We start from the raw sequence: 27786 nt of genomic DNA, 5'->3' as shown, positions 1-27786 counted from the left end.
CTTTAAGCCAATGCTCCCTAGTATTTCACATGTCTACGCTAGGATAAAGACTCTATCTACTCTAACTATGGCTCTCATAATTTCATCAACTTATATCAGGTCCCTCTTCAGCCCCCAACAGTCCAAAGAAAACAGTCTAAGTTTGTCCAACTAGATCTGACAGGATTTTATCGGTTTCAATGAGATTTCCTCTCATTCTTCAGTACACCAGAGAACATGGCTCTAAGTCACTCATCTCTATTCATGTCAGGCCTGACATCCCAGAGTGTCCTTCCTTATCAACTGAGGAGACCAAAACTCCAGGCTACCAAGATCCTCTTACAATGAAGGCCATCAGACCATTTGACTTCCTAGTTGCTTGCTGCACAGGAGAACTTGTGGTTAGTGGCTGGTGTACAGTGAAATCCAAGTCTTGTTGCATCTACTCTTTTTTTCAGTCTGCCCCAAAAACCAAAGAGGATAACTGAAGCTGCCCAATCATCCAACTTTTCCAGATTATATGGCAATGTATTCATCTCGCTCACAGCTGACATCCTTCCCCCTTTCCCCAACAGGCTAGGATGACAAACACACTGTGTAAACCTTTGAAAATACCAAAGGGTAAACAATCAGGAAACCTATTAAGAAAGTAAAAGCTGTACTGAAATTAGAAGCAGTTGCCCAGAACAGTGAGAACAGATACTGTGTTGAATGGATTCCTACCTGTTTGTACCTCGGTGTGTATCCTGCCCTCTATAGGTAGTGGAGTTGTGGCTCGCAGCTGAGCTTTGGCTCGTCTCCTGGCAACAGCCCTCCTCTGCATTTCTTGCTGTCGCTGGATCTCAATAGGGTCAGGCTGGGCTGTCTATTGGTTTGGTAAGATGTGAAAAGTACATGTTTTATAGGTGCTTGTTCTTTTCGAAAAGAAACATACCATTAAAATACACATTAAAGGAAGCTCAGTGATACTGAACACATCTACAAGCTTGAAAAGCTTTCATCAAACTACTGCATTATCCAACCACTCTCTGTTTGATATTATAGTCATTTTTTTGCATTTGCCTCAAATTGTGCTTTACCCTTAATTCACAAACCTAAAGACTTGCGTCAGGAACACTTTTAATTGCAACTATAACCAAGTCACATCAGCCTTTTACAATCTTCAATGGTCACTCAATAAAGCAAAAAGTGCACAAATATGCAGAAATGAAATAGCGCAGCTTAACAGTACAACAGTTCATGCTGCTCACAGCTGCAGTCTCCCAACTCCAGGGAAGAAAAGCAGAAAATATGGGAAACACTTCAGTGGGAAAGGAAACAGAAACAACATTCAGGTCCCCGACCCTATGGAACTGGGATGAAGCTAAAATAGAGAACCTGCAGAGGTGGTGGTGGGAAAGGAAAAGTGGCTACCTCCAGTAATAAAGGGGCCACTCAGTGTATGTTTATGAACTTCTGCTGCTGTAGCCCCTCCAATTCAAGGATTGATGTGTTGTGTATTCAGAGATGCTCTTCTGCACAATACTGTTGTAACTTGTGGTTATTTGAGCTGCTGTTTCCTTCCTGTCAGCCTGACCATTCTCCTCTGACCTCCTTCATTAGCAAGGCACTTTTCCCACAGAACGGCCGCTCACTGGATTTTTTTTTCTCTTGCATCATTCTCTTTAAATTCTACAAATTGCTGTGCATGAAAATCCCAGGAGATCAGCAGTTCCTGAGAAACTCAAACCACCCTGTCTGGTACCAACGATCGTTCCACAGTCAAAGTCATTTCTTCCCTATTCTGATGTTTGGTCTGAACAAACGAAACTCTTGACCATTCTGATGCTTTCTTGCGGAAGAAGGTGGGGTGGGGAAAGTCGTTGCTTTGCTGCTGCTTGTGCATGGGAGGGGAGAGTGGGGGGGCTTTGGGGTTCTAACTTTTTAACTGTCACTCATTCTTTGGGGCACTCTTCTGTTTTTGTGGACGTCTACAAAGAAAAAGAATTTCAGGATGTATATTGTATACACTTCTCTGATATTAAACTATGTCTACATGCTTTTATGCATCGAGTTGCATAAAGTTGAGTAGTTGAGTAGAGGGGAAAGCATGACCCAAGAAGGCATTTCAAGGCTTTTTGGTCAACACTTTATTAAAGACTAGAAAGCAGGCCATCTTTCTCCCTCTCATTTACTACAGCCTAACTCACAGAACATATTTTATAGTCCTGCAAGGTGAAACACAAAGCTGCATAGTCAGCCTCTCATCATCTGAACCCATCTCAGCTTATCTCATTCAATCACAGAATCTGCCTGATTCATCTTTCCTGCCACCTTCTCAGTAATTGCCATTTTATCTTTCCTTCCTCGAGCTACATAGGCTCTTCAGAGTGATACATTGGTGTGCTTCTCTCTCCACAGCTGCTGAGTATTCCCAGCAGTTCCTGCTTTTATTCCATGTTTCCAGGATTCAGTTACTTTTTGTTTGATTTTAACTGTGCTGGAGATTTGGGTCTGGTACAGATTGTGTGCAATTTGCACATTCTTCCTGTAAACCCCTGAGTTGCTACTCCTTCCCACCGCCATCCCAAGGGCTCCATTCTTCCCAGTTCCCAGAGACATGCTAGAAAGTTAAATGGATAACTGTAAATCACCACTTGGTGTAGGTAAATAGCAAAAAAGATTAAAGGGATTTCTAGGGTATGTAAGTGATTAGTTGCTGAGGGAAAAGGAGATTGATGGGATTGGTATGCCAGAAGCCAGCACAGCTTGATGGACTGAACAGACTCCTTCTATGCAATAATAAGATTAGGCACTGATAGTCCAAATAATATCTGCTAATACTTGCACTCTATGTGGATTTTCTCCCACTGTAATTTTGGCTTCATATCCTTCTTAGATTCATTGTTATAAAGCACAGAAACAGACCCTTCAGCCCAATACACCATGCTGACTAAGTTGTGTACATTAGCTAGTTCCATTTGAATATGTTTGGCCTTTAAACCTTTCCCACCCGCATATCTGTCCAAATATCTTTTAAATGCTGCAACATCAGGGTTCCCAACCTGGGATCCTTGGACTCCTTGCTTAGTGGTATTTGTTCATGGCCAAAAAAATTTTGAGGGCCCCTACTCTAACAGCTCGTTCCATATACCCCGCACCAAATACATCACAATTGCCTACTTCGCCCTCATATAAGCAAACAAAACATACAGAAATTACCAGATGGGCTCAACACCTTTCATGCACACTTTAAAAGGGAGAATAAAACTACACCTGCGTGAATCCCCACAGCATCTGGTGACCCTGTAATCTCTTTCTCAGAAGCCAACATCAGAACATCTTTCAAGAGGGTGAACCCTCGCAAGGCGTCAAGCTCTAATGGTGTACCTGGTAGGGCACTGAAAACGTGTGCTAACCAACTGGCAAAAGTGGTCAAGGATATCATCAATGTGTCACTACTGCAATTGGAGGTTCCCACCTGCTTCAAAAGGGCAATAATCATACCTGTACTCAAGAAGACCAGGATGACCTGCCCCAAGGACTATTGCCCAGTGGCACCCACAGCTACTGTGGTGAAGTGCTTTAAGAGGTTGGTCATGGCCAGAATCAAGTCCTGTCTCAGCATGACCTGCGCCTGTTGCAATTTGCCTACCACCACAATACGTCAACAATGCATGCAATCTCACTAGCTCTCCAGAGCCTTGAACCACCTGGACAATAGTAATACCTACATTAGGCTACTGTTTATTGAGTACAGCTCAGTGTTCAACACAATCATTCCCTCAGTTCTTATCAAGAAGCTCCAAATCTGGGACTCTGTACCTCTTTCTGCAACTGGATCTTTGACTTCTTCAGCAGGAGACCACAGTCTGTGCAGATCAGAAATAGCATCAACTCCTCAATGACAATCAACACTGGTGCACCTCAAGGATGTATACTTAGCCTAGTGCTCTACTCTCTCTACACTTACCATTGTGTGGATAGGCACAGCTCAAACACCATCTATAATTTTGCTGACGACACAACTATTATTGGCAGAACTTCAGATGGTGATGAGGAGGCGCACAGGAGCGAGGTAGATCAGCTGGTTGAGTGGTGTCATGGCAACGACCTTGCACTCAATGTCAATAAGATCAAGAAAATGACTGGAGAAAGTTGAGGGAAGACATACCAGTCCTCTCTGAGGGATCAGAAGTGGAAAGGGTGAACATTTTCAAGTTCCTGAGCGTCAACATCTCTGAGGATCTATACTGAGCCCAAAAGTATAAAGTATAAAGTATATTGACACGATTTCAAAGAAGGTAATATTTCATTAGGAGTTTGATGAAAATTGATATGTCACCAAAACCCTTGCAAGTTTCTACATATGTACCGTGGAGAACATTCTAACTGGTTGCATTACTGTCTAGTACGGAGGGGCCACTGCACAGAATCGGAAAAAGCTACAGAAAGTTGTAAACTCAGACAGCTCCATCATTGGCACTAGCCTTCCCAGCATCCAGAACACCTTCAAAAGGAGATGCCTCAAAATAGCACTATCCATCATTAAGGGCTCCATCACCCAGGACATGCCCTCTTCTCATCGCTACCATCAAGGAGGAGAGACAGGAGCCTAAGGACTTGCACTCGTCATTTCAGAAACAGCTTTTTCCCCTTCTCTATCAGATTTCTGAATGGACAATGAAGTTATGCACACTACCTTAGTACTTCTTCCCTCTCCTTTCACGCTAATTATTTAATTTAATTTTCTTTTTTATTTAGATCTTAGGTGCTAAGTTAAGGACAGGACCTTGAGGGTTGAGGTTTCAGAATTGCTACCCATGTCACAAGCTAGTGACACTAGACTAGGAAGATTATACAATTAAATACATGGCTAAGGAGCTGGTGTAGGAGACAGGGCGTAAAATTTTTAGATCATTGGCTCTCTTCCAGGAAAGGTGGGACCTGTACAAATGGGATGGCTTGCACCTGAACTGGAGGGGGACTAATAACCTAATGGGAAAGTTTGGTAATGCTGCCCGGTGGAGTTTAAACTAGAGTTGCAGGGGGATGAGAACCATAGTGCCAGGGTACAGATAGTGGAGAGGTTGTAGAGGCAAATGTTGGTAAGACCTCAGAAAAAGTTAGGAATCAAAAAGTTGAGCATGATGCGACTAGTGTCCTGAGATGCCTATATTTCAATGCAAGAAGTATTGTAGGAAAGGTGGATAATACTGCTGAAGATGAAGTAGTTGGCTTACAAACAGAGGAGAGACTATTGATGGGGCAAAATTGCAGTTAACAGGATGAGTTGCAACATAAAAGGCGGACAAAATCAAAAAGGGTGAATACGGGACTGAAGGTGTTATATTTGAATGCACAAAGCACATGGAATAAAGTAGATGAACTTGCAGCATAGTTGCACATTGGAAGGTATGATGTTGTAGGCATGGCTGAAAGATTATAGATGGGAGCTTAATATCCAAGGGTACACATTGTTCCGAAAGGACAGGCAGGAAGGCAGAGTTGCTCTGTTGGTAAAAAAATTAAATCAAGTCATTAGAAAGAGGCGATATAGAGTTATAAGGGGTTGAATCATTGTGGTTAGAGCTAAGGAACTGGAAGGGTAAGAATACCCTGATGGGAGCTCGATACAGACCCCAAACAGTACTAAGGGTGTGCCCTACAAGTTACAATAGGAGATAGAAAATGCATGCCAAATGGCAATGTTACAATAGATACGGGGGAGATCAATATGTAGATAAATTGGGAAAATCAGGTTGGTGCTGGATTCCAGGAGGGGAAATTTCTAGAGTGCCCATGATGGCTTTTTAGAACAGATGGTGGTTGAGCCCACTAAGGGATCAGCTATTCTGGACTGGGTGTTGTGCAATGAACCAGAATTGATTAGAAACCTTAAGGTAAAAGAACCCTTAGGAGCAAGTGATCATAATATGACCCAATTCACCCTTAAATTTGAGAAGCTAGAGTCAGATGTATCAGTATTACTGTGGAGTAAAGGGAAGTAAAGAAGCATGAGAGAGGAGTTGGCCAGAATTGATTGGAAAAGAACACTGGCAGGGATGACGGCAGAGCAGCAATGGCTGGAATTTCTGTAAACAATTCGGAAGGCACAGGGTATATACATTCCAAAGAGGAAGAAGTATTCTAAAGGAAAGATGACACAACTGTGGCTAACAAGAGAACTCAAAGCCAACATAAAAGCCAAAGAGAATGCATATATTAGAGGGATTGGGAAGCTTTTAAAAATCAACAGAAGACAACTGAAAAAGTCATTCAGAAGGTAAAGATGGAAATCAAAAGCTAGCTAGCCAATAATATTAAAGAGGATACCAAAAGTTTCTTCGGATACATAAAGTGTAAAAGAGACTGCTGGAAAACGATGCTGGAGAGATAGTAATGAGGGACAAGGAAATGGGGGGCAAATTGAATAGGTATTTTGCATCTGTCTTCACTGTGGAAGACACTAGCAGTATGGTGGAAGTTCCAGGTGTCAGGCATCATGAAGTGTGTGAAGATACCATAACATGAGAGAAGGTTCTTGAGAAACTGAAAAGTCTGAAAGTAGATAATTCACCTGGACCAGATGGTGTACACTTCAGAATTCAAAAGAGATGGCTGAAGAGATCATAGAGGCATTAGGAATGACCTTTCAAGAATCACTAGATTCTGGAAGACTGAAAAATTGCAGATGTCACTCCATTCTTCAGGAAGTGAGAGAGACAGAAGAAAGGAAACTATAGGCCAGTTAGTCTGACTTCTCTCAGTGGTTGGAAAGATGTTAGAGTCAATTATCAAGGATGACCTCGCAGGGTACTTAGCAGCACATAATAAAATAGGCTGTACTCAGCATGGATTCCTCAAGGGAAGATCTTGCCTGACAAATTTGTTGCAACCCTTGGAAGAAATAACAAGCAGAATAGACAAAGGAGAATTGGTTAATGTTGTGCACTTGGATCTTCAGAAGGTCTTTGACAAGTGCCACACATGAGACTGCTTTACAAGCTATGACCCCATGGTATTACAGGAAAGATTCTAACATGGATAAAGTAGTGGCTGACTGGCAGGAGGCAAAGAGTGGAAATAAAGGTAGCCTTTTCTGGCTGGCTGCCGGTGACTAGTGGTGTTCCGCAGGGGTCTGTGTTGGGATCGATTCTTTTTACGTTATTTGTCAATGATCTGGGTAATAGAATTGATGGCTTTGTTGAAAAGATTGCAGATGACATGAAGATAGGTGGAGGGGCAGGTAGATTTAAGGAAGTAGAGAGGCTACAGAAAGACTTAGGTTACGAGAATGGGCAAAGAAATGGCAGATGGAATACAGTATCGGGAAGTGTAAAGTCATGCATTTTGGTAGAAGAAATGAAAGGGTTGACTATTTTCTAAATGGAAAGAAAATACAAAAATACTGAGGTGCAAAAGGACTTGGGAGTCCATGTGCAGGACTCCCTAAAGGTTAATTTTCAGGTTGAGTCTCTGGTGAGGAAGGCAAATGCAATGATAGCATTCATTTCAAGAGGACTAGAATATAAAAGCAAGGATGTAATGTTAAGACATTTGAAAGAACTGGTGAGAGGCCTCACTTGGAGTATTGTGAGTAGGTTGCGGCCCCTATCTTAGAAAGGATGTGCTGAAACTGGAGACGGTACAAAGGAGGTTCACGAAAGCGATTCCAGGATTGAATGAATAATATACGAAGAGCATTTGATGGCTCTGGGCCTGTATTCACTAGAATTCAAAAGAATGAGGGATGACCTCATTGAAACCAATCGAATGGTGAAAGACCTTGAAACAGTGGATGTGATGAAGATGTTTCCTTTGGTTGGAGTGTCTAAGACCAGAGGGCACAGCCTCAGAATAGATGAGTGTCATTTAAACATGGAGATGAGGAGGAATTTCTTTAGCCAGAGAGTGGTGATTCTTTGCTACAGGCAGCTGTGGAGGCCAAGTCTTTATGTATATTTAAGGCAGAGGTTAGATTGTGGCTGAGAGTAAAATTGGATCAGCCATGATGAAATGGCAGAGCAGACTCGATGGGCCAAATGGCCTAATTCTGCTCCTGTATCTTATGGTCTTATTATAATTTATAGCTTATTATGTATTGCAATGTACTGTTGCCATAAAACAACAGATTTCACAACATACACCAGTGATATTAAACCTGATTCCGATATTCCAACATTCTTACTTTTTATTTGATGTTTCTATAACATCCATTTTCTTATATCCATATTCAAAAACTGTCTCTGTTCCCAAACATGGTCAACCAAAATGCTAATTTTTAAAAATCATTTTTTTCTCTTTCCCTCTGGAAATTAAGCCTAGAGCTTTGCATTCTGTCATTCCTTCAGTAATTTACGTTATTCACAGACAGTTTTATGCCTCTATCCGAATTAATTTCATTCTTTCCCATGAATAAGTGAGTAGAATTGAATTTTACTTCGCTGCTTATGTATCCACACTTTAAGTATGTTTACTACTTCGCTGCTGTCCTCTTCAACTATATCTTCAATGTAGTATCAGCTCAATGACCTCCAGTTCTTGAGCTTTATCACTCATGTGTAGGAGCCCAAAGCACCTACAATACACAGATTAAAGTTTTTAACATTATGAGAGGCATGGATCGAGTAGGCAGATGGTATCTTTTACCCAGGGTCAAAATGTCAAATACTAAAGAGCGTGCACTTAAAGTGAGGAGAGGGAAGTTCAAAGAAAATGTGGAGGGCAAGTTTTTTCACGCAGAGACTGCTGAGTTGCTGGAATGTGTTGTCAGGGGTGGTTGTGGAAGCAAATACAACAGAGACATTCAAAAGTGTTTTAGGTAGGTTGATGAATATGCAGAGAATGGAGGAATATACATTGGTATAATCTAGAATACTATTGAAGGTTCGATGTTCAAACACTGCAAGTCCAGTTCACAGGTTCAATGGCAGGGGAGCTTTGTGGCCTCAGCTGTTGCATGCACAAGGCTCTTATACCATGGGGTCGTCTGTTGCAGCCACCCAGGGAAGAAGGCACTGAAGCTGGTGTGAAAGAGAGCTGGAGACCATGCTGGGTTGGGGGCTGGCCCTTCCACTGGTGGAAGGCAAGTTGGACTGCATTCATCTGCAGCGTGTGATAAGGACTGCTGCACCATTAATCTTCAGGCCGTGAGATGCAGGGTGTTGCACTACATATATTTTTTGTGACTATTACCCTTTTCTGTCATTGCTGTATGTGCTGTGTGTGACTGCTGGTACTGTGTTTTGCACCTTATCCCCAGAGGTGCTTTGTTTGGCCGTATTCGTGTGTATGACTGAATGACAATTAAACTTGAACTTGAATACAGACATTGTGTGGACAGAAGGGATTAACTTGGTTTTGCATTTAATTAGTTCAGCACATCATCATGGACTGAAGGGCCTGATCGTGTGCTACATCAATCTATAATCTACATACTGAAAATGGTGGTAAAGGCTTTCAGTACGCTGCCCTCTATCACAAGATGACAAGTTCAGACATTATATTGTAACTGTACAAGTCATTGCTGAGGCTGCACTGGGTACTGTGTACAGTTTTGGTTATAGGAAAGACATGGCTAAACTGGAAAGGATGCCAAAGATTGACAAGGATATTGCCAGGTCTAGAGGGCCTGAGTTATAGAGTTGGTCAGGTCAGGTCTTTATTCCTTGGAACAGAGGAGAATTAGGGAAGAACCTATAAAAGTGCTTAAAATTATGAGAGCATTGATAAGGTGAATCTAACAGTCTTTTCCAGGGTAGGGGAGTCCACAACTAGATTTTGCTTGAGTGGGGAAAGATTTAAAAGGGAACTGAGGGGCAACTTATTTTTGCAGAGGGTGTTGAATACGAAATGAGCAGCCAAAGTGGTTGAGACAGGTATAATAGAAGTGTTTAAGAAGCAGTTGGATAGGTATATGGGGATGGGCCAAACACAGGAAATTGGGACTAGCTGGGTTGGCATCATGGCCTCCATAGACTGGGTGGGCTGAAGGATCTTTATCTGTGCTGTAATCCTCTATAACACTATGACTCTATGGCTCTACTGCTTTCTGACAAATAAACCTCAATCAACTTTTTTCTTCTTTGGTGGTATTCTTCAAATCTCTTCTGTTCCTGGTCCAGATGAGCTCAATATCTTCTATGCTCAATTTGACCACCAGAACAGGAAGGAACCATTGTGTAGCCCCATGTCTCCCTTTGGTGTCAGTGTCTGAAGATGACATGAGAGCTGATATCAAGAGAATGAATCCAAGGAAAGCATCCAATCTGGACGGAGTACCAGGCCGAGTACTGAAGACCTGTGCCACCAACTGGCTGGTGTATTCACAGATATCTTCAATCTCTCGCTCTGGCAGTGTGTGGTACCCACCTGCTTCAAGCAGGCTTCAGTCGTATGAGCGCCCAAGAAGAACGTGGTAACCAGTCTAAATGACTATCGCCCAGTGGCACTTACATCCATAGTGATGAAGTGTTTTGAAGGGCTGGTGTTGGAGCATATCTGCTCCTGTCTGAGTGGCGACTTGGATCCACTCCAATTCACCTAGCGAAGCAACAGGTTTATGGCAGATGCTATCTCGTTGGCTCTTCACACAACTCTAGAACATCTGGACAGCAAAGACATATACATCAGGATGCTCCTTATTGATTACAGCTGTGTATTTAACACCATCATCTCCTCAACAATAATCAGTAAGCTCCAAGACCTGGGCCTCAATACATCCTTGTGCAATTAGATCTGGGATTTCCTTACTTGTAGACACCAGTCAGTCAGTTTGAATTGGCAAAAATATCTCCTCCTCAATCTTCATCAGCACAGGAGTATTGCAGGGATGTTTACTTAGCCCTCTGCTCCATCTGCTTTACATCTATGTTGACTAAGTACAGCTCCAACACCATATACAAGTTTGCTGATGACACCACTGTTGTGGGCTGTATCAAAGGGGGTAATGAATCAGCATACAGGAGGGAGATTGAAAATTTGGCTGAGTGGTGTAATAACAACAACCTCTCACTCAATGTCAATAAAACCAAGATCTGATAGTAGACTCTAAGAGAGGGAAACCAGAGGTCCATGAGCCAGTAATCATCAGAGGATCAGAGGTGGAGAGGGTCAGTAACTTTAAATTCCTGGGTGTCACAATCTCAGAGGACCTATTCTGGACCCATCATATAAATATAATTGTGAAGAAAGCACGACAATGCCTCTACATCCTCAGGAGTATGAAGAGAATCAGCATGTCATTAAAAACCTTAGCAAATTTCTATAGATGTATGGTGGAATGTGTGACTATGCATTATAGCCTGGTATGGGAACACCAATGCATTTCAGTGGGAAGGCAGTGGATTTGACTCAGTATATCAAGGTAAAATCCTCCCAACCATTGAGTATATCTACATGAAACATTGCTACGAAAAGCAGCATCCATCATCAAAGATCCTCACCACCCAGACCATGCTCTTTTCTCTCTGCTGCCATCAGGTAGAAGGTACAGGAGCCTCAGGACTTGCACCACCAGGTTCAAAAACAGTTATTACTCCTCAACCAACAGGTTCTTGAACAAAAGGGGAAAACTAAACTCATTTATCTTGTTTGTTCATACTCATTATTTATTGCTATTTATTTATATCTGCATTTGCGCACTTTGCTTACAGTTTACAGTTCCTGATGTTTACAATTTACAGATACTGCTTACAGTTACTGTTCTAATTTGCTAAGATCTACTGTTCAAATTTGCTAAATATGCCCGCAGAGTAAGTATGTCATGTTGTAAGTGGTGACACATATGTACTCAGATAATAAATTTTACTTTGAACTCAATTCAGAAAGTGCATCTGCTGTATTTGTTACATGCCTCCTGAGTATCTCATCAATGGTCCTGAATTTGTTTTACCACAATTACACTGATTTGCATACACACCTCAATAGGTTAATTAAATATACCCAACAGTTTACAAATCAGAACTTTTTTAATAAATTATATTCTCCAACTCTAATTGTTTTTATTATCTGATCTTTTAATACAGATTCTGAATCATATCAGTTACTGATGCTTATCTAATTGTCTTCTTTTTTAAGATAGGAATTGTATGATTTTGTTTATGTCCCCCAGCATTATTCTGCTTTTTTATACAATGTTTATATTCTCTGTTTTGACACAATGAGAGGAGCCATAGTTTGTAAGTACATTCCATATTTCCTTTTGCTCCACTTTAATTTTGTTGTTCTTGATTCCTGTGCTTGAAAGTTCCTGTTATGTTTTTCACCAAAATCTATGACAGAACACCCTGCCTCAATGTCCCTGCATTTCCGTGCAAAGTCAGACTTTCATATCCCAAATCTTCTTAGCTATTTATGCACTGACAGAATATTTACTGTTTTATTTTACATGTTCATACTCTCAATTGCTAAACTCACAATACTGCATTTCTTACTGTTTCTGTGGTTTCTGTTTCAAATATATCTTGCCTTCATCTTTTTAGCTATTCATTCCCGATTAGTTTATCACCTTTAGTGAAACTTCTTCCTCCAAGTAGATTTCTCTTTTAAATACTGCCCACTGTTGTTCTGCCTTTTTGTCAACATTCTCCTCCACAGTTTAAAAGATGGGAGAAAATCTCAGCCTATCTTAAATGCTTATATCTGTGTTCTGGTTTTAAACATGTCTTTAAACTGTAGAGATTCTTATCTGGAATTACCTGTACTTAGCTGTGAGTAGAATTTTTGATTCAGTCTGTGCACCACCAGTATAGGAAAATTAATCTGGTTAAGGTTTTAACTTTCCTAATATTGAATGGCATCTCTGTAGGTGGGGTGGAGTTTGTTAGGCGTGTTCAGGAAGGTTTCCTGACACAATATATAGATAAGCCAACTTGAGGGGAGGCTATACTTGATCTGGTATTGGGAAATGAACCTGGTCAGATCTCTCAGTGGGAGAGCATTTTGGAGGTAATGACTACAACTCTTACCTCCTTCATCATAGTGCTGGAGAAGGATAGGAGCAGACAATTTGGGAAAACATTTAACTGGGGTAGGGGGAAATACGATGGTATTAGGCAGGAACTTGGGAGCATAAATTGGGAGCGGGTGTTCTCAGGGAAATGCATGACAGAAATGTAGCAAATGTTAGTGGAATATTTACATGGAGTTCTGCATAGATATGTTCCATTGAGGCAGGGAAAGGATGGTAGGGTTAAAGAACCATGGTGTACAAAGGATGTAGAAAATCTAGTTAAGAAGAAAAGAAAACTTTATGAAAGGTTCAAGAAACTAGGTACTGTTAGACTTCTAGAAAATTACAAGGTTTCTAGGAAGGAGCTTAAGAATAGAATTAGGAGGGCCAGAAGGGGACATGAGAAGGTCTTGGTGAGCAGGATTAAGGAAAACTCCAAGGCATTCTACAAGTATGTAAAGAGCAAGAGGATGAGCCATGTGAGAAAGGACCAATCAGGTGTGATAGTGGAAATGTGCGCATGGAGTCAGAGGAGGTCATTAGTGAATACTTTGCTTCAGTATTCACCAGGAAAAGAGACCTTGGTAATTGTGGGGATGACTTACAGCAGACTGAAATGCTCGAGCATATAGACATTAAGAAAGAGGATGTATTGGAGCTTTTGAAAAGCATTAAGTTAGATAAGTCACTGGGACTGGATGAGATATACCCCAGGCTACTGGGGGAAGCGAGGGAGGAGATTGCTGAGCCTCTTGCGACGATCTTTGCGTCATCAATAGGGACGAGAGAAGTACAGGAAGATTGGAGGGTTGCAAATGTTGTTTCCAAAAGGAGTACAGATAACTCAGGAAATTATAGTCCAGTGAGTCTTACTTCGGTGGTGGGCAAGTAATTGGAGAAGATCCTGAGAGGCAGGATTTATGAGCATTTGGAGAGACATAATCTGATTAGGGATAGTCAGTATGGCTTTGTCAAGAGCAGATCGTGCCTTACAAGCCTGATTGAATTCTTTGAGGAAGTAACAAAACACATTGATGAAGGTAGAGCAGTGGATGTAGTGTATATAGATTTAGGCAAGGATCCTTCAGAAAGTAAGGAGGTATGGGATCCAAGGAGACATTGCTTTGTGGATCCAGAATTGGCTTGCCCGCAGAAGGCAAAGGGCGGTTGTAGATGGGTCATATTCTACATAGAGGTCGATGACCAGTGGTGTTCCGCAGGGATCTGTTCTGGGACCCTTCTTCTTTGTGATTTTTATAAATGACCTGGATGAAGAAGTAGAAGGGTAGATTAGTAAGTTTGCTGATGGCACAAGGGTTGAGGGTGTTGTGGATAGTCTGGAGGGTTGTCAGAGGTTATAGCAGGATATAGATAGGATGCAGAATTGGGCTGAGAAGTGGCAGATAGAGTTCAACCCAGATAAGTGTGAAGTGGTTCATTTTGGTAGGTCAAATTTGAAGACAGAATATAATATTAATGGTAAGACTTCTGGCAATGTGGAGGATCTGAGAGATTTTGGGGTCTGTCTCCATAGGACACTCAAAGCTGCTGTGCAGGTTGACAGGGTTGTTAAGAAGGCGTATGGTGTGTTGGCAATTCATTAACTATGGGATTGAGTTCAAGGCCTTGAGGCAATGTTACAGCTATATAAGACCTTGGACAGCCCCCACTTGGAGTACTGTGCTCATCTCTGGCCACCTCACTACAGGAAGGATGTGGATACTAGCGAGAATGTAGAGGAGACTTACAAGGATGTTGCCTGGATTGGAGGGCGTAACTTATGAGAATAGGTTGAGTAAACTTGGCCTTTTCTCCTTGGAGTGACAGAGGATGAAAAGTGACCTGATAGAAGTATACAAGATAATGAGAGGTATTAATCATGTGGATAGCCAGAGGCTTTTTCCCAGGGCTGGAATGGCTAACATGAGGAGGCATAGTTTTAAGGTGCTTCGAAACAGGTATTGAGGGGATGTCAGGGGTAAGTTTTTCACACAGAGAGTGGTGGGTGCATTGAATGCACTGCGGCGGCGGTGGTGGAAGTGGATACAATAGGGTCTTTTAAGAGCCTCTTAGATAGGTACATGGAGCTTAGAAAAATAGAGGGTTATGCGCTAGGGAAATTCTAAGCAGTTTCTACAGTAGTTTACAATGTGGGCCAAAGGGCACATAGAAATCTACGTTCTATGTATGTTCAATTTGTGGGCACGTGGCCAAATGGTTAAGGCATTGGACTAGCGACCTGAAGGTCGTGAGTTCGAGCCCCAGCCGAGGGAATGTGTTGTGTCCTTGAGCAAGGCACTTAATCACACATTGCTCTGCGACGACACTGGTGCCAAGCTGTATGGGTCCTAATGCCCTTCCCTTGGACAATATTGGTGTCGTGGAGAGGGGAGGCTTGCAGCATGGGCAACTGCTGGTCTTCCATACAACCTTGCCCAGGCCTGCGCCCTGGAGAGTGAAGACTTTCCAGGCACAGATCCATGGTCTCGCAAGACTAACAGGTGCCTTAAATGTATGTTCAATTTAATTAAAAATTGACTACTATAATCCTGACTAACAAGCTGGAATCATGCTGTATATACTTACCAAAGGGAATGTGTGCTGTGCATATGTGTTTCCTCGCACCACCCTTCTGTCGTACATGATATTTCCATAATATGCTGTTGTACATCTCAAAAATAAAAGAATAAGTTAGTATGCACTTGTACTATCATGTATTTGCTTAATCAATGCTCAGAATATGTTCTAAACAAGAAGTGCATGAGGGAAACAATTACAGCGGCACAAAAGGCCACAGGGTTAAAATAAACCAAGACACAAGGATGACGAGGGAGAATTTCACACCGTGCTGGCAAAGCCAGCACAGATTTACATTAGTGGCATTAGAGGGACACAAAGTACTCAATCAAAGTTTCCATGGCGAGAGGTCGAAGACAATCAATTTCAGACTAAGACATGACTTTTGTAAAAGGACAGCAGCTATACTTTATTAGGAGTTTGAAGAGATTTGGCATGTCAACAAATACACTCAAACACTTCTATAGTTGTACCATGGAGAGCATTCTGACAGGCTGCGTCACTGTCTGGTATGGTGGGGGGGGGGTGCGATGGTTACTGCACAGGACCAAAAGAACCTGCAGAGGTTGTAAATCTAGTCGGCTCCATCTTGGGTACCAGCCTACAACGTACCCAGGACATCTTTAGGGAGCGGTGTCTCAGAAAGGCAGCGTTCATTATTAAGGTCCTCCAGCACCCAGGACATGTCCTTTTCTCACTGTTACCATCAGGAAGGAGGTACAGAAGCCGAAGGCACACACTCAGCAATACAGGAACAGATTCTTCCCCTCTGCCATCCGATTCCTAAATGGACATTGAACTCTTGGACACTACCTCACTTTTTTTAATATACAGTATTTCTGTTTTTTGCACGTTTTTAATCTATTCAATATATGTATACTGCAATTGATATTTATTACTTTTTAAATTTAATTTATTATTATTATTTATTTTTCTCTTCTATATTATGTATTGCATTGAACGGCTGCTGCTGCTAAGTTAACAAATTTCACGTCACATGCCAGTGATAATAAAACTGATTCTGATTCGGATTTCACAATAAGCTCTGGCTGTCAGGTAAACAGCTCCAGCTATAAGCTGAACCATAACGATGAGAACTGGGGACAAAAACAGTGTAAAAATAGCTTCTACCTCAACCATAAGAGTGTGACCAGGATATAGCCTAAAACCAAACAAAGTAGAAAGACAAGGAGTGGAGAGTCAAAGGAAATAGTAGCATGAGGATGGGTCAAAACAGGAATGGTAATGTAACAGTCAGCTTAACATTACTACAGTGCCAGTGATCTGGGTTCAATTCCACCGCTATCTGCAAGCACGTTCTCCCATGACCACGTGGGTTTCCTCCGGGTGCTCCTGTTTCCTCCCACATTCCAAAGATGTACAGGGTAGTAGGTTAATGGTTATAGGGGTAAAATTGGTGAGTGCAGACTCAACCGGAAGGGGCTGTTACTGTGCTCCATCTCTAAATAAAATAGCATTTCACACATACCCAGGATAGGAGAATTGCACGGCATTGATATGTGGTAAAATTGCGAATGAATATGCCACGACCATCACCAACTCCATCAACACTGCATGCATAATGATGTGCCATTGAGAACATAGCAAGTTTTTCCAAACCAGAAAGCCTGGATGAAACAGGATTCAGTCTGCTGAGGGCTGATCTGCGGCATTCAAGACAAACACCCAGAAGCCTACAAGTCCAGGCTCAACCTGTGGAAGATCATCGCGTGAGTGAAAAGCCAATTCCAGGTGAAGATAGGGACACAATTGGATGAACCGCAGCTGTGGCAGGTTTCGTGCCATTACTTCTTATATGGTGAAACCTAACAGCAATATTGATGCTTCCCTCTCCAATGAGCTCAACACCTCTTATGCACACTTTGAAAGGGAGAATAACACTACACCTGTGCAAATCCTCATAACATTTGACAACCTTATGATCTCTGTGTCAGAGGCTGACATTACAACATCCTTCAAAAGGGTGAAGTCAGATAATGGTACCCCAGTGATGTACCTGGCAGGGCACTGTACTCACCAACTGACAGGAGTGTTCAAGCACATCTTCAACCTCTCACTGCTGCAGTCAGAGGTTCCTACCTACTTGATTAGGGCAGCAATTATACCAATGCCAAAGAGGAGCACAGTGAGCTGCCATGACAACAATTGCCCGGTAGCACTCATACATACTGTGATGAAATGCTTTGAAAGGTCTAATCAAGGACCTGGACCCACTGTGATTTGCCTACCACCACATCAGGTCTACAGCAGATGCGATCTCACTGGCTCTCCACTGAGTTTTGAAGCACCTAGACAACAGCAAAATGCATGTACTGTATATTGATTAATTGCTGTATATTAATTAAAGCTCAGTTCTCAACACCATTAACCCTTCTGTACTAATCATCAAAACCTGAGCCTCTGTACTTCCCTCAACAAACGGATCCTTGACTTCCGTATTGGGAGACCACAGTCAGCACAGATCAGTAATAACCTTTCCTCCTCGCTGGCAATCAATGCAGATACACATCAGGATGAGTGCTTAGCCCACTGCTATACTCTTTACACTCATAACCTTGTGGCTAGGTACAGCTCAACTGCCATCTATAAATTTAATGATGACACCATTGGTGTTGGAAGAATCTTAGATGGTAATAGGGAGGTGTACACCAGAGAAAGAGTCTATGTCTAATGTCTAACTAACCCAAGTTAACCAGTATCCTTCTCCATTTAGCTACTAGTCCAAGCCACTTGTTTCTTCTTTCTTATATCTTTCTTAAATCTCTTGTTTCTTCTTCCTTATACCATTTCTGTTACATCACCCTTCTTGGGTGCTTTGTAGATAACTCACTCACTACCACGAACCCTAACCCAGTATTACATAACTCATTTCACCATTCTCTCAAAGATCTAATTCCCAGCTGATAAACAGTTGCCAACTTTCATCCTGACCAACGTTCCAACAAGATGTAATGCTAGCAGCTCATGTTCTCAAACTCTTTCCCTTCTTATTCACCTCGTCCACATCCGATGCTGCAGACTCCAGCAGTGGTTCAACAATCATCCTTCTTCTCACCCAAAACCCTTGCCTATTTCTCTCTAGAATGTACATTTGCTTGCAAACAAGTCCCTTTCCATCCATGCCAACACTGTGGATCATTGCATCAACGTGATAGATTTAAAGGATACTTGGCTTCTAATGCTGATACCTCAGCTTTAATGAAGCTTACTTCAAGCTATCCCTTCTATCACCTTCCCCACCTAATCTGCCATATGGCTAGAATGGTATTTTTTCACTAAATTTTCTCGTATTTGTTTCACCCTCCTAATTGAAAACCACCTTCGCTGTCAGCCACCGAACCATCATGATAAATTTTTGATCTAACATACCCACTAGCTGTGCTCTCCTGGCTTGCTACCATCGATCTTGCACAACCTTGAGATTGTCCAAAATTCTACAACTGGCCATTGGGGGAACATCCATTGTTGGAGTGGGCCAGGGTTAGAGTGGGAGAATTTGGCTCAACAGGCTTCAGCAAGAACAGGTGAAGGCTAAGGGTGCTGAGTCATTTGGAATCATTTGTTTGATTGTAGAACTTAAGCTTGAGAAGTTAGAGCCAAAGGTATAACATGCTCAGTGAGAAGAGGCTGAACGAGTGACACAGGTGAGTGCAAAACTCAATGGTTTCAGAGAGAAGATACAAATAAGAACTGGTAAGATTTTTTTATGTTGCCTTGTCTGTAAATCCAAGTCCTTAACACAGTGTAGGCTGGATGGTATTTAAGGAAGTAGAATGCTCCTCCTGTGAGATGTGGGATTTCAGGGTACCTCACAGTCTCCCTGATGACTACATCTGCAAGAAGTGCACCCAACCTCAGCTCTTGACTGACAAGGTCAAGAAGCTGAAGATGGAGCTGGATGTACTTAGGACCAACCGGGATGCTGAAAACCTCAAAAATGAAACTTTTACTGAGATGGTCACACCCAGAGTGCAAGCTTCAAATAGTAGATGGGTGACCAGAAGAAGTAAAGAGAGTAGACAGTCTGTGCAGGGTTCCTCTGTGGTCATTCCCCTCAGCAACAAGTACACCACCTTTTGGATACTGCTGGGGGGAGGAGAGGGTGACATACCAGGCCACAGTAGCAGCAGCCAGGCCAGTGGGGCTGTGGCCAGCTCTGCAGCTCAGTAGGAAAGGGTAAAATCAGGCTGAGTGATAGTGATCGGAGACTCGTTAATTAGGGGGATATACAGGAGGTCCTGCTAGGGTACTGGATGTCTCATAGCAGCTGCAGAATATTCTCAAGGGGGAGGGTGAGCTGCCAGAGATTGTGGTGCACCTTGCCACCAATGACATAGGTAAAAAGGGAGTAGGGACCCTGTGTAGTAAGTATAGTGAGACAGGAAAGGGGCTGAAGAGCAGGACCTCTAGGGTAGTAATCTCTGGATTACTGGTGCCACTTATGAGTCAGGACAGGAAAAGGATAATAGTACAGACGGATGAGTGGCTGAGGAACTAGTGCAGGGGGCAGGGTTTCTTGGATCATTGGAACCTCTTCTGGGGCAGGTGTAACCTGTACAAGACTGACAGGTTGCAACTAAACTGGAGGGGAACCAATATCCAGGCTGGGAGATTCGCTAGTGCTACTCAAAATGGTTCAAACTAGCTTACACCATCCCAAGTAGCACTAATGAACGGGGTAGGAAACAGAGCACGAGGTCAGAAGTGGAGGGATGGAGAGGAAGGTAGATGTCAGGGCCAGTAAGAACAGGCAGGAATAAAGTAATAGATACAATGTGTTGGACAGTTTGAAGTTTTAACACTAGGAGTATTATGGGTAAAGGTGATGAACTTAAGAGTATAGATCAATACATGGAACAATGATGTTGTGGCCATTACAAAGACTTGGTTGAGAGAGGGACAGGAATATGCTTAATGTTCCAATGTTTAGATTTTTCTGAAAAGGTAGAGAGGGTGGTAAAAGAGTAGGGCTGGGGGGAGTTGCACCACTAATCAGGGACATAAAGGAGAGCTTGTTCACTGTCTACATGGGTAGAAGTCAAAAATAGGAAGAGTGCATGCACTGTGATGACCACCACCCCCTCCCAAAAGCCAATGGGACACTGCGGGACAGATATACAGGCAGATTAAGGGAAGGCGTAAAGACAGTGGGGTTGTTGTCATGGGGGACTTTAACTTTCCTCAAATAAACTGGGACATTCTTAATGTAAGAGGTTTAGATGGGGAAGGATTTGTTAGGTGTATCCATGAGGTATTCTTAAATTAATATATAGATAGTCTAACAAAGGAGGTGTTGAACAGGACCTGGTGTTGAGTAATGAGTCTGGCCAGGTGACTGACCTTGTAATGGGTACAGTGACCACAGCTTCTTCAGTTTTGAGATAGCTATAGTCAAGGATAAGCATGGACCTTGTGAGAGCATATTAAATTGGAGCAGGGCAAATTACAATAGCATTAGGCAGGAACTCGGGAGAGTTAATTGGGAAAAGCTGTTTTGGACAAGTCCACATCTGACATGTGGAAGCTTTTTAACGAACGCATAGAGTACAGGACAGGTATGTTCCAGTCAGAAGAAAGAACAACAACACAAAAACCTTGGATGTTGAGTGAGGTGATATATTTAGACAAGAAGAAGGAAAAGTGATCACCTGCTGAGTTCCCCCAGCATTTTGTTTGTATTGAAAAGAAAAAGTGTGTAAATTTTAGGAAGCTAGAATCAAACAGAGCCCTTGAGAGTTATAAAGAAGTCAGAAAAGGACTCAAGAAGGGAATTAGGAAAGCCAGGAGAGGCCTTAGCAAGTTAAGATTAAAGAGAATCCCAAGGCATTCTAGGCATACATTAAGAGCAAGAGGATAACTGGGGAGAGGGTGAAACCACTCAAGGATAAGGGAGAGGGGAACAGCTGCTCCGATGTGGAACATGTGCATAAGGTCCTTAATAAGCAGTTTAAATCACTATTTACCAAGGAGAAGGGCGTGGAGTATAGGGAGATCAGTGATGAGTGTATTAATATGCTAGGGCATTTTGAGGTAAAGGAGGAGGTAGTGTTGGGCCTCTTAAAGAGCATTAAGGTTGTTAAATACTCATGACCTGATGTGATATGCCCCAGGTTATTGACAAAAATAAGAGATTTCTGGAGCCTTGACCAATATCTTCATACCCTCTCTAGCCACAGGTGAGGTCCCAGAGGAGTGGTAAGTAGCTAATGTTGTTCCATTACTCAAGAAGGGAAGGAGGGATAATCCTGGAAACTGGTGAGTCTCACGTCAGTGGTAGGGAAATTCTTAGGGAGAGGATTTATGAACATTTGGAAAACCATGGCCTAATTAGGGAGAGCCAGCATGGTTTTGTGCAGGGCAAGTGGTGTCTTATGAATTTGTTTGTGTTTTTTGACAAGAAGACATGGCTGACTGATGAAGGTACAGTTGTGGATGTTGTTTACGTGTATTTTAGTAAGGCATTTGACAAGGTCCGTCATGGAAGGCCTATCCAGAAGATTAAGATACATGGGATCCATGATAAATTAGCAGTTTGGATTCAGAACTGGCTTGCCCAAAGAAGAAAGGGGGTAGTGTTCGAAGGGACATACTCCAGTTAGAGGTCTGTGATCAGTGGTGTTACACAGGGATCTATACTGTTGTTCTCTGCTGTTTGTGATGTATGTAAATGATCTGGATGAAAATGTGAATGGGTAAGTTTGCAGATGATACAAACATTGGTGGTGTTGTAGATAGCATAGAAGGCTGGCAAAGAATACAGTGGGATATAGGTCATTTACAGATATGGGTGGAGAAATGGTAAACAGAGTTTAACCCAGCTATATACGAAGTGTTGCAACTTGGTAGATCAAATGTTATGAGACAGCACACTGTTAAATGCAAGATCCTTAACAGTGTTGATGAGCAGAGTGATCTTGGGGTCCAAGTTCACAGCTCTCTGAAAATTACTATGCAGGTTGATAGGACAGTCAATAAGATATGTGGCATGCTTGCCTTTATTAATCGAGGCACTGAGTTCAAATGGCAGGAAGTTATGTTGCAGCTTAATAAAACTTTGGTTAGGCTGCATCTGGAGGATTGCACACAGTTCTGGTTGCCCTATTATAGGAAGGATGCTGAGGCTTTGGAGAGGGTGCAGAAGAGGTTTATCGGAATGCTGCCTAGTTTAGAGCGCCTGTGCTATAACAAGAGGTTGGACTTGGGTTGTCTTCTCTGTTGCAGTGGAGGCTGACAGGAGATCTGATAAAGGTTTATAAAATTTTGAGAGGCAGAGATAAGAGTAGACAGGGAGTATCTGTTTCCCGGAATGGAAACATCTAATACCAGAGCGCATGCACTTAAGGTGAGAAAGGGCAATTTCAAAGGAGGTATGAGAGGCAAGTTTTTTTTTTACAGAGAGTGGTGGTGAGGGTGATGGTAGAGGCAGATGCATTAGGGATTTTAAGAGACATTTAGACAGGCAGATCAATGTGAGGCACATAGAAGGATCTGGACATTGTTAGGCAGAAGGGATTCATTTAGATGTCTATCTGATTACTAATTTAATTGCTTCAGCACTACATTGGGGCCAAAGACTCTGTTCCTTTGCTGTTCTATTTTATGTTCTAAGTTCACACCAATACTATTCACCATTTGTGCATGCTTATCCATGCTGACTTTTGATCCACTGACCTATGATCCAGTTTTTAATTTCTCACCCATCTCCTCCTTCCTTCCACTTTGAATTACAGGCAGGCACCCTGACCTGAACATAGGTGGACCCAAATCTACGTTCGATCTATGTTGAGATAGACTGGGCTGAGAAGTCGCAGATGGAGTTCAACCCAGATAAGTGTGAGGTGGTTCATTTTGGTAGGTCAAATACGATGTCAGAATATAGTATTAATGGTAAGACTCTTGGCAGTGTGGAAGAGGGATCTTGGGCTCCAAGTCCATAGGATGCTCAAAGCAGCTGCGCAGGTTGACTCTGTGATTAAGAAGGCGTACGGTGTATTGGACTTCATCAATCATGGAATTGAATTTAGGAGCCGAAAGGTAATGTTGCAGCTATATAGGACCCTGGTCAGCCCCCACTTGGAGTACTGTGCTCAGTTCTGGTCGCCTCTCTACAGGAAGGATGTGGAAGCCATAGAAAGGGTGGAGATTTACAAGGATGTTGCCTGGATTGGGGAGCATGCCTAATGAGAATAGGTTGAGTGAACTCAGCCTTTTCTCCTTGGAGTGATGGAGGATGAGAGGTGACCTGATAGAGGTGTATAAGATGATGAGAGGCAATGATTGTGTGGATAGTCGGCGGCTTTTTCCCAAGGCTGAAATGGTTGCCACAGGAGGATGCAGGTTTAAAGTGCTGGGGAGTAAGTACAGAGGAGATGTCAGGGGTAAGTTTTTCCACTCAGAGTGGTGAGTGTGTGGAATGGGCTGTCAACCACGGCAGTGGAGGCGGATACGACAGGGTCTTTTAAGAGACTCTTGGACAGGTACATGGAGCTTAGAAAAATAGAGGGCTATAGGTAAACCTAGTAATTTCTAAGGTAGGGACATGTTTGGCACAACTCTCTGGGCCGAAGGGCCTGTATTGTGCTGTAGGTTGTCTATGTTTTTATGTTCTCAGCACATACTCGTGTGATACTATGCCATGCTGGCCTGAGACAGTACTTCATCCAGATTCCTCAAACTCTGAGTCAGCCTGGGCTGAAAACTGGACACTTGGTGAGGGGGTGGGAGAGAGAGAGAGACAGAGACAGACAAGGGGCCTGCAAGCCTGGGAGAATTATTTTGGGGTATCAAAGGGAAGACATGATACTCAGCAAGGGATTTAGACTGGAATGCAGCCCCGGGTGTTGGCTTCTAGTTTACCTTGGCATCACAGTCAGGCAGCGGCATCCATCCTCCTGGAGCAACATTTGCAAGCCAGGACATCAAGTATGGTGTCCAGGGGTATTAAAGACCCCAGGTCAGCCAGTGGGAAAGCCAAAGGGCTCAGTCTGGGATTGGCCCGGGCAGGCTAGGGAACAGAACAGACCTCTGGTTGGGGCGACAGATTAACCCAATGCTCCAGCAACTCTGCCTGGGGTATAGGAGTTTACCGTGCACCAGTAAAGGGGGGACTGAGGGATCCAATCTGGCACTGGCCCAGTACTCCCCCCTTGACGAACACTTAGCCAGCCGAGCGCAGGCTGCGCGGTCTAACTGCTACATCTCCCACACTGCATGGCAGAGACCGCCCGATGCCGCCACCCCTGCACACACACGCAACCCCGCCGTCACATAGCTTGCAGACGGCGATGTCCACCACCACCACCACCAGTTCCTTCCGCCCCTCCGCCCACTCACTGCTCCTCCTGCCGGTATTTCTTCCTCCCCTGCAGGGCCCGGGGGCGGCTGGAGAAGCTATACGTGCCGCCGCCATCCCGCTGCGCTAACACGGCCGCCATGTCGCGGGGCCGCCGCTGACTGCCGTCCGGCTCCAACGCTTGGAGCCCGCCACTCGCCTCGTGTCCTGGCAACCGTTGCCAATGCCAACCCTTGCGTTACTTCCGGCACTCGACCGGACGCTCGATCAGCATCAGGGTGGGGCCCGTCGATGTTGTGCCTACCCGAGTGTGGGACGTGCGGAGACGGAGAGGTTCTGCAGATGCTGGAAACACACAAAACGCCCTCAGGAGGTCAGGCGGCATCTCTAGAGAAGAATAAACAGTCGATATTTTGGGCTGGGCGCTTTCATCGGGACTGGAAAGGAATGGGGAGGAAACCAGAATGAGAAGGTGGGGGATGGCTAGGCATCGTTTCCTCAGTGATTCCCTTCTCCCTCCTGGCACTTAACCCTGGGAGTGGAAGCATTACACCTTCATCTCCATTGAGAGCTCCAAACAGACCAGGCGAGGCAACGTTTCACCTGCCAATCTGTTGGTGCCCTCTTCTGCAATGCAGCTTCCTCTTTATTGGTAAATTGGGGGACCGCTTTGTTCAGCACCTTCACTCCATCCACAAAAGGAGGATTTCCTGGTGGCCAAAGATTTCAATTCCAATCCCCATGCCCTTTCTGATACATCACTGCATGGACTCCTCTGGTGCCCCTCTCAGGCTGGAGGAGCAACACTTCATATTCTGTCTGGATAGCCTCCAGCTTAATGGCATGAACATAGATTTCTGCGTAATTTTTCCCCTTCCCTCTTCCCTCTTCAGTTCCTCATTCTGGCTCCTCTCTTATCTCTTCTCACCTGCATATTACCTCTGCTCGGTGCCCCTCCTTTCCTTTCTCCCATGGTCGACTGTTCTCTCCCCTATCATATTCATTCTCCTCCAGCCCTTTACATTTTCTACCTATCACCCCTCCCAGCTTCTTACTCTGACCTCCCCCCACCCACCCGATCTCACTGATCACCTTCCCCACCCCCCACCTTATTCGGACGTCCTCCCCCTTTCCTTCCGGTCCTGATGAAAGGTCTCACCCTGAAACCTGTTTGTTCATTTCCACAGCTGCTGCCTGCTGAGTTCCTCCAGCATCCAGTATGTTGTCCTGCATCTTACCAATGCCCAAGTAAAGTAGGGTGAGCTGCCTCAATGACTACCACCCAGTTGCACTGGTATCTACTGTGAAGAAGTGCTTTGAGAGGTTGGTCATGGCCACAGTCACCTTCTGGCTAATCAAGGACCTGGACCTGTTGCCACTGGACTGGCCACAATAGGTGAGTGCAAACTCCTTGGCCCTCCACGTAATACCTACATCAGGCTGCTGCTTATTGACTGCAGCTCAGCATTCAACACCATCGGACCCTCAGTGCTAATCCACAAGCTCCAAAACCTGGGCCCCTGTACCTCCCTCTGCAACTGGATCCTTGACTTCCCGATCGGGAAACCACAACCAGTATGGATCAGAAATAACATCTCTTTCTCACTGACAACCAACACTGGCGCACCTCAGGGATGAGTGTTTAGCCCACTGCTCTGCTGTTCTCTCTCTTCACCTCAGGGATGCGTGTTTAGCCCACTGCTCTGCTGTTCTCTCAGCCTTGGCTCTGTGGCTTGCCACAGCTCAGTAAATTGGCCAATGACACAACTATTGTTGGCAGAGTTTCAGATGGTGGCAAGGAGGTGTATAGGAGTGAGATAGATCAGCTGAATGAGTGGTGTCAATGTATGTAAGACCAAGGAATCGATTGTGGATTTAAGGAAGATGAAGTCGAAAGATCACAGACCAGTCCTCATCAAGCAATGAACAGTTTCATGTTTCTGGATTTCAACATATCTGAGGATCTATCCAGGATTCAACATATTGATACAATTTCAAGGAAGGCATGACAGCAGTTATATTTCATCAGGAGTTTGAGGATCGAGAACATTTGCAGAAGGTTGCAAATTCAGCTAGCTCATCATGGGCGCTAGTCTCCTCAGCATCAAGGACATTTTCAAAAGGCAATGCCTCAAAAAGGTGGCATCCATCATTAAGGACCCTCCATTACCCAGGCCATGCCCTCAAGAAACACAGTCAATGCTTTAGAAACAACTTCTTGCGCTCCGCCATTAGGATTCTGAATGGACTATGAACCCATGTACACTACCTCAATATTTCTTTTTGCTCTCTTTTTGCAGTACTTATTGCATTTGACTATTAAATCTATTTCTTATTGTAATTTATAGTTCTTATGTATTGCAATATATTACCACTGCAGAACAACAAATAACACAGCATATGCCAGTGATATTAAACCCAATATTGATTCTAATTCTGAGAGCAGTTCATTTCACGAGCTCCCAACAACCCTATAAATCTCTGGAGAATGTTAAGTTATAGTCCACTTGCCTTGACGGGTGGACCTATGATCTGAAAATGTAAAATTAAGTTCACCCTCCCAAAGTCTCTGAGGCTGTACCTCCACCATAAAGACTGACTCCACAGCATCTTCTCGAAGATGATTTGCCAGTTAATTCCATGTCTTGTTGTTACAACCCTTGCTGTATCTAATTTCTGTAAGATATAGGTTCTTTGTCTTCCCACTGTGGTCATTCTTTTTTTTTGAATGAACTTCTTAAGGTTGCATTTGTCATTTTGTTCTATTCCAAATAGAAATATTCCATATTAACTTTCTCCAAGTGATTTGCTATTTCACCTCTCCTTCAGATCAAAATACATCAAAATCCGGGTTTTCCTCTCAACTCTCCCTAAAGTTCGGTCCTGTGACTTATTTCTCCATCTCCTTCATTACTTCAATATGAAGAACATTCCAGTTAGGAACAGGAGTAGACATTGTAGCTCTAAGATGCAATGCCACCAT

At 43.4% G+C, this 27786-nt stretch overlaps 1 protein-coding gene across 1 annotated transcript in view; it reads right to left on the bottom strand.

Moving 5' to 3' along the window:
• Nucleotides 1–25424, bottom strand: part of rsph3 (radial spoke head 3) — a 53304-nt gene extending 27880 nt beyond the window's left edge. Inside the window, exons 1-3 of the mRNA XM_072265927.1 lie at nucleotides 24845–25424; nucleotides 15500–15584; nucleotides 703–844 (exon numbers count right to left, since the gene is read on the bottom strand). Of these exons, the coding sequence (XP_072122028.1) occupies nucleotides 703–844; nucleotides 15500–15584; nucleotides 24845–24945 (328 nt within the window). The 5' untranslated portion in view covers nucleotides 24946–25424. The remainder of the gene's footprint in view (nucleotides 1–702; nucleotides 845–15499; nucleotides 15585–24844) is intronic.
• Between the last annotated feature and the right edge of the window lie 2362 nt (nucleotides 25425–27786).

The sequence above is a fragment of the Mobula birostris genome, chromosome 8 (assembly GCF_030028105.1).
Source record: "Mobula birostris isolate sMobBir1 chromosome 8, sMobBir1.hap1, whole genome shotgun sequence".
In the NCBI taxonomy this organism is placed as follows: domain Eukaryota; kingdom Metazoa; phylum Chordata; class Chondrichthyes; order Myliobatiformes; family Myliobatidae; genus Mobula; species Mobula birostris.
Note: the sequence above shows the minus strand (reverse complement) of the source record. Positions and strands in the feature narration are given on the sequence as shown.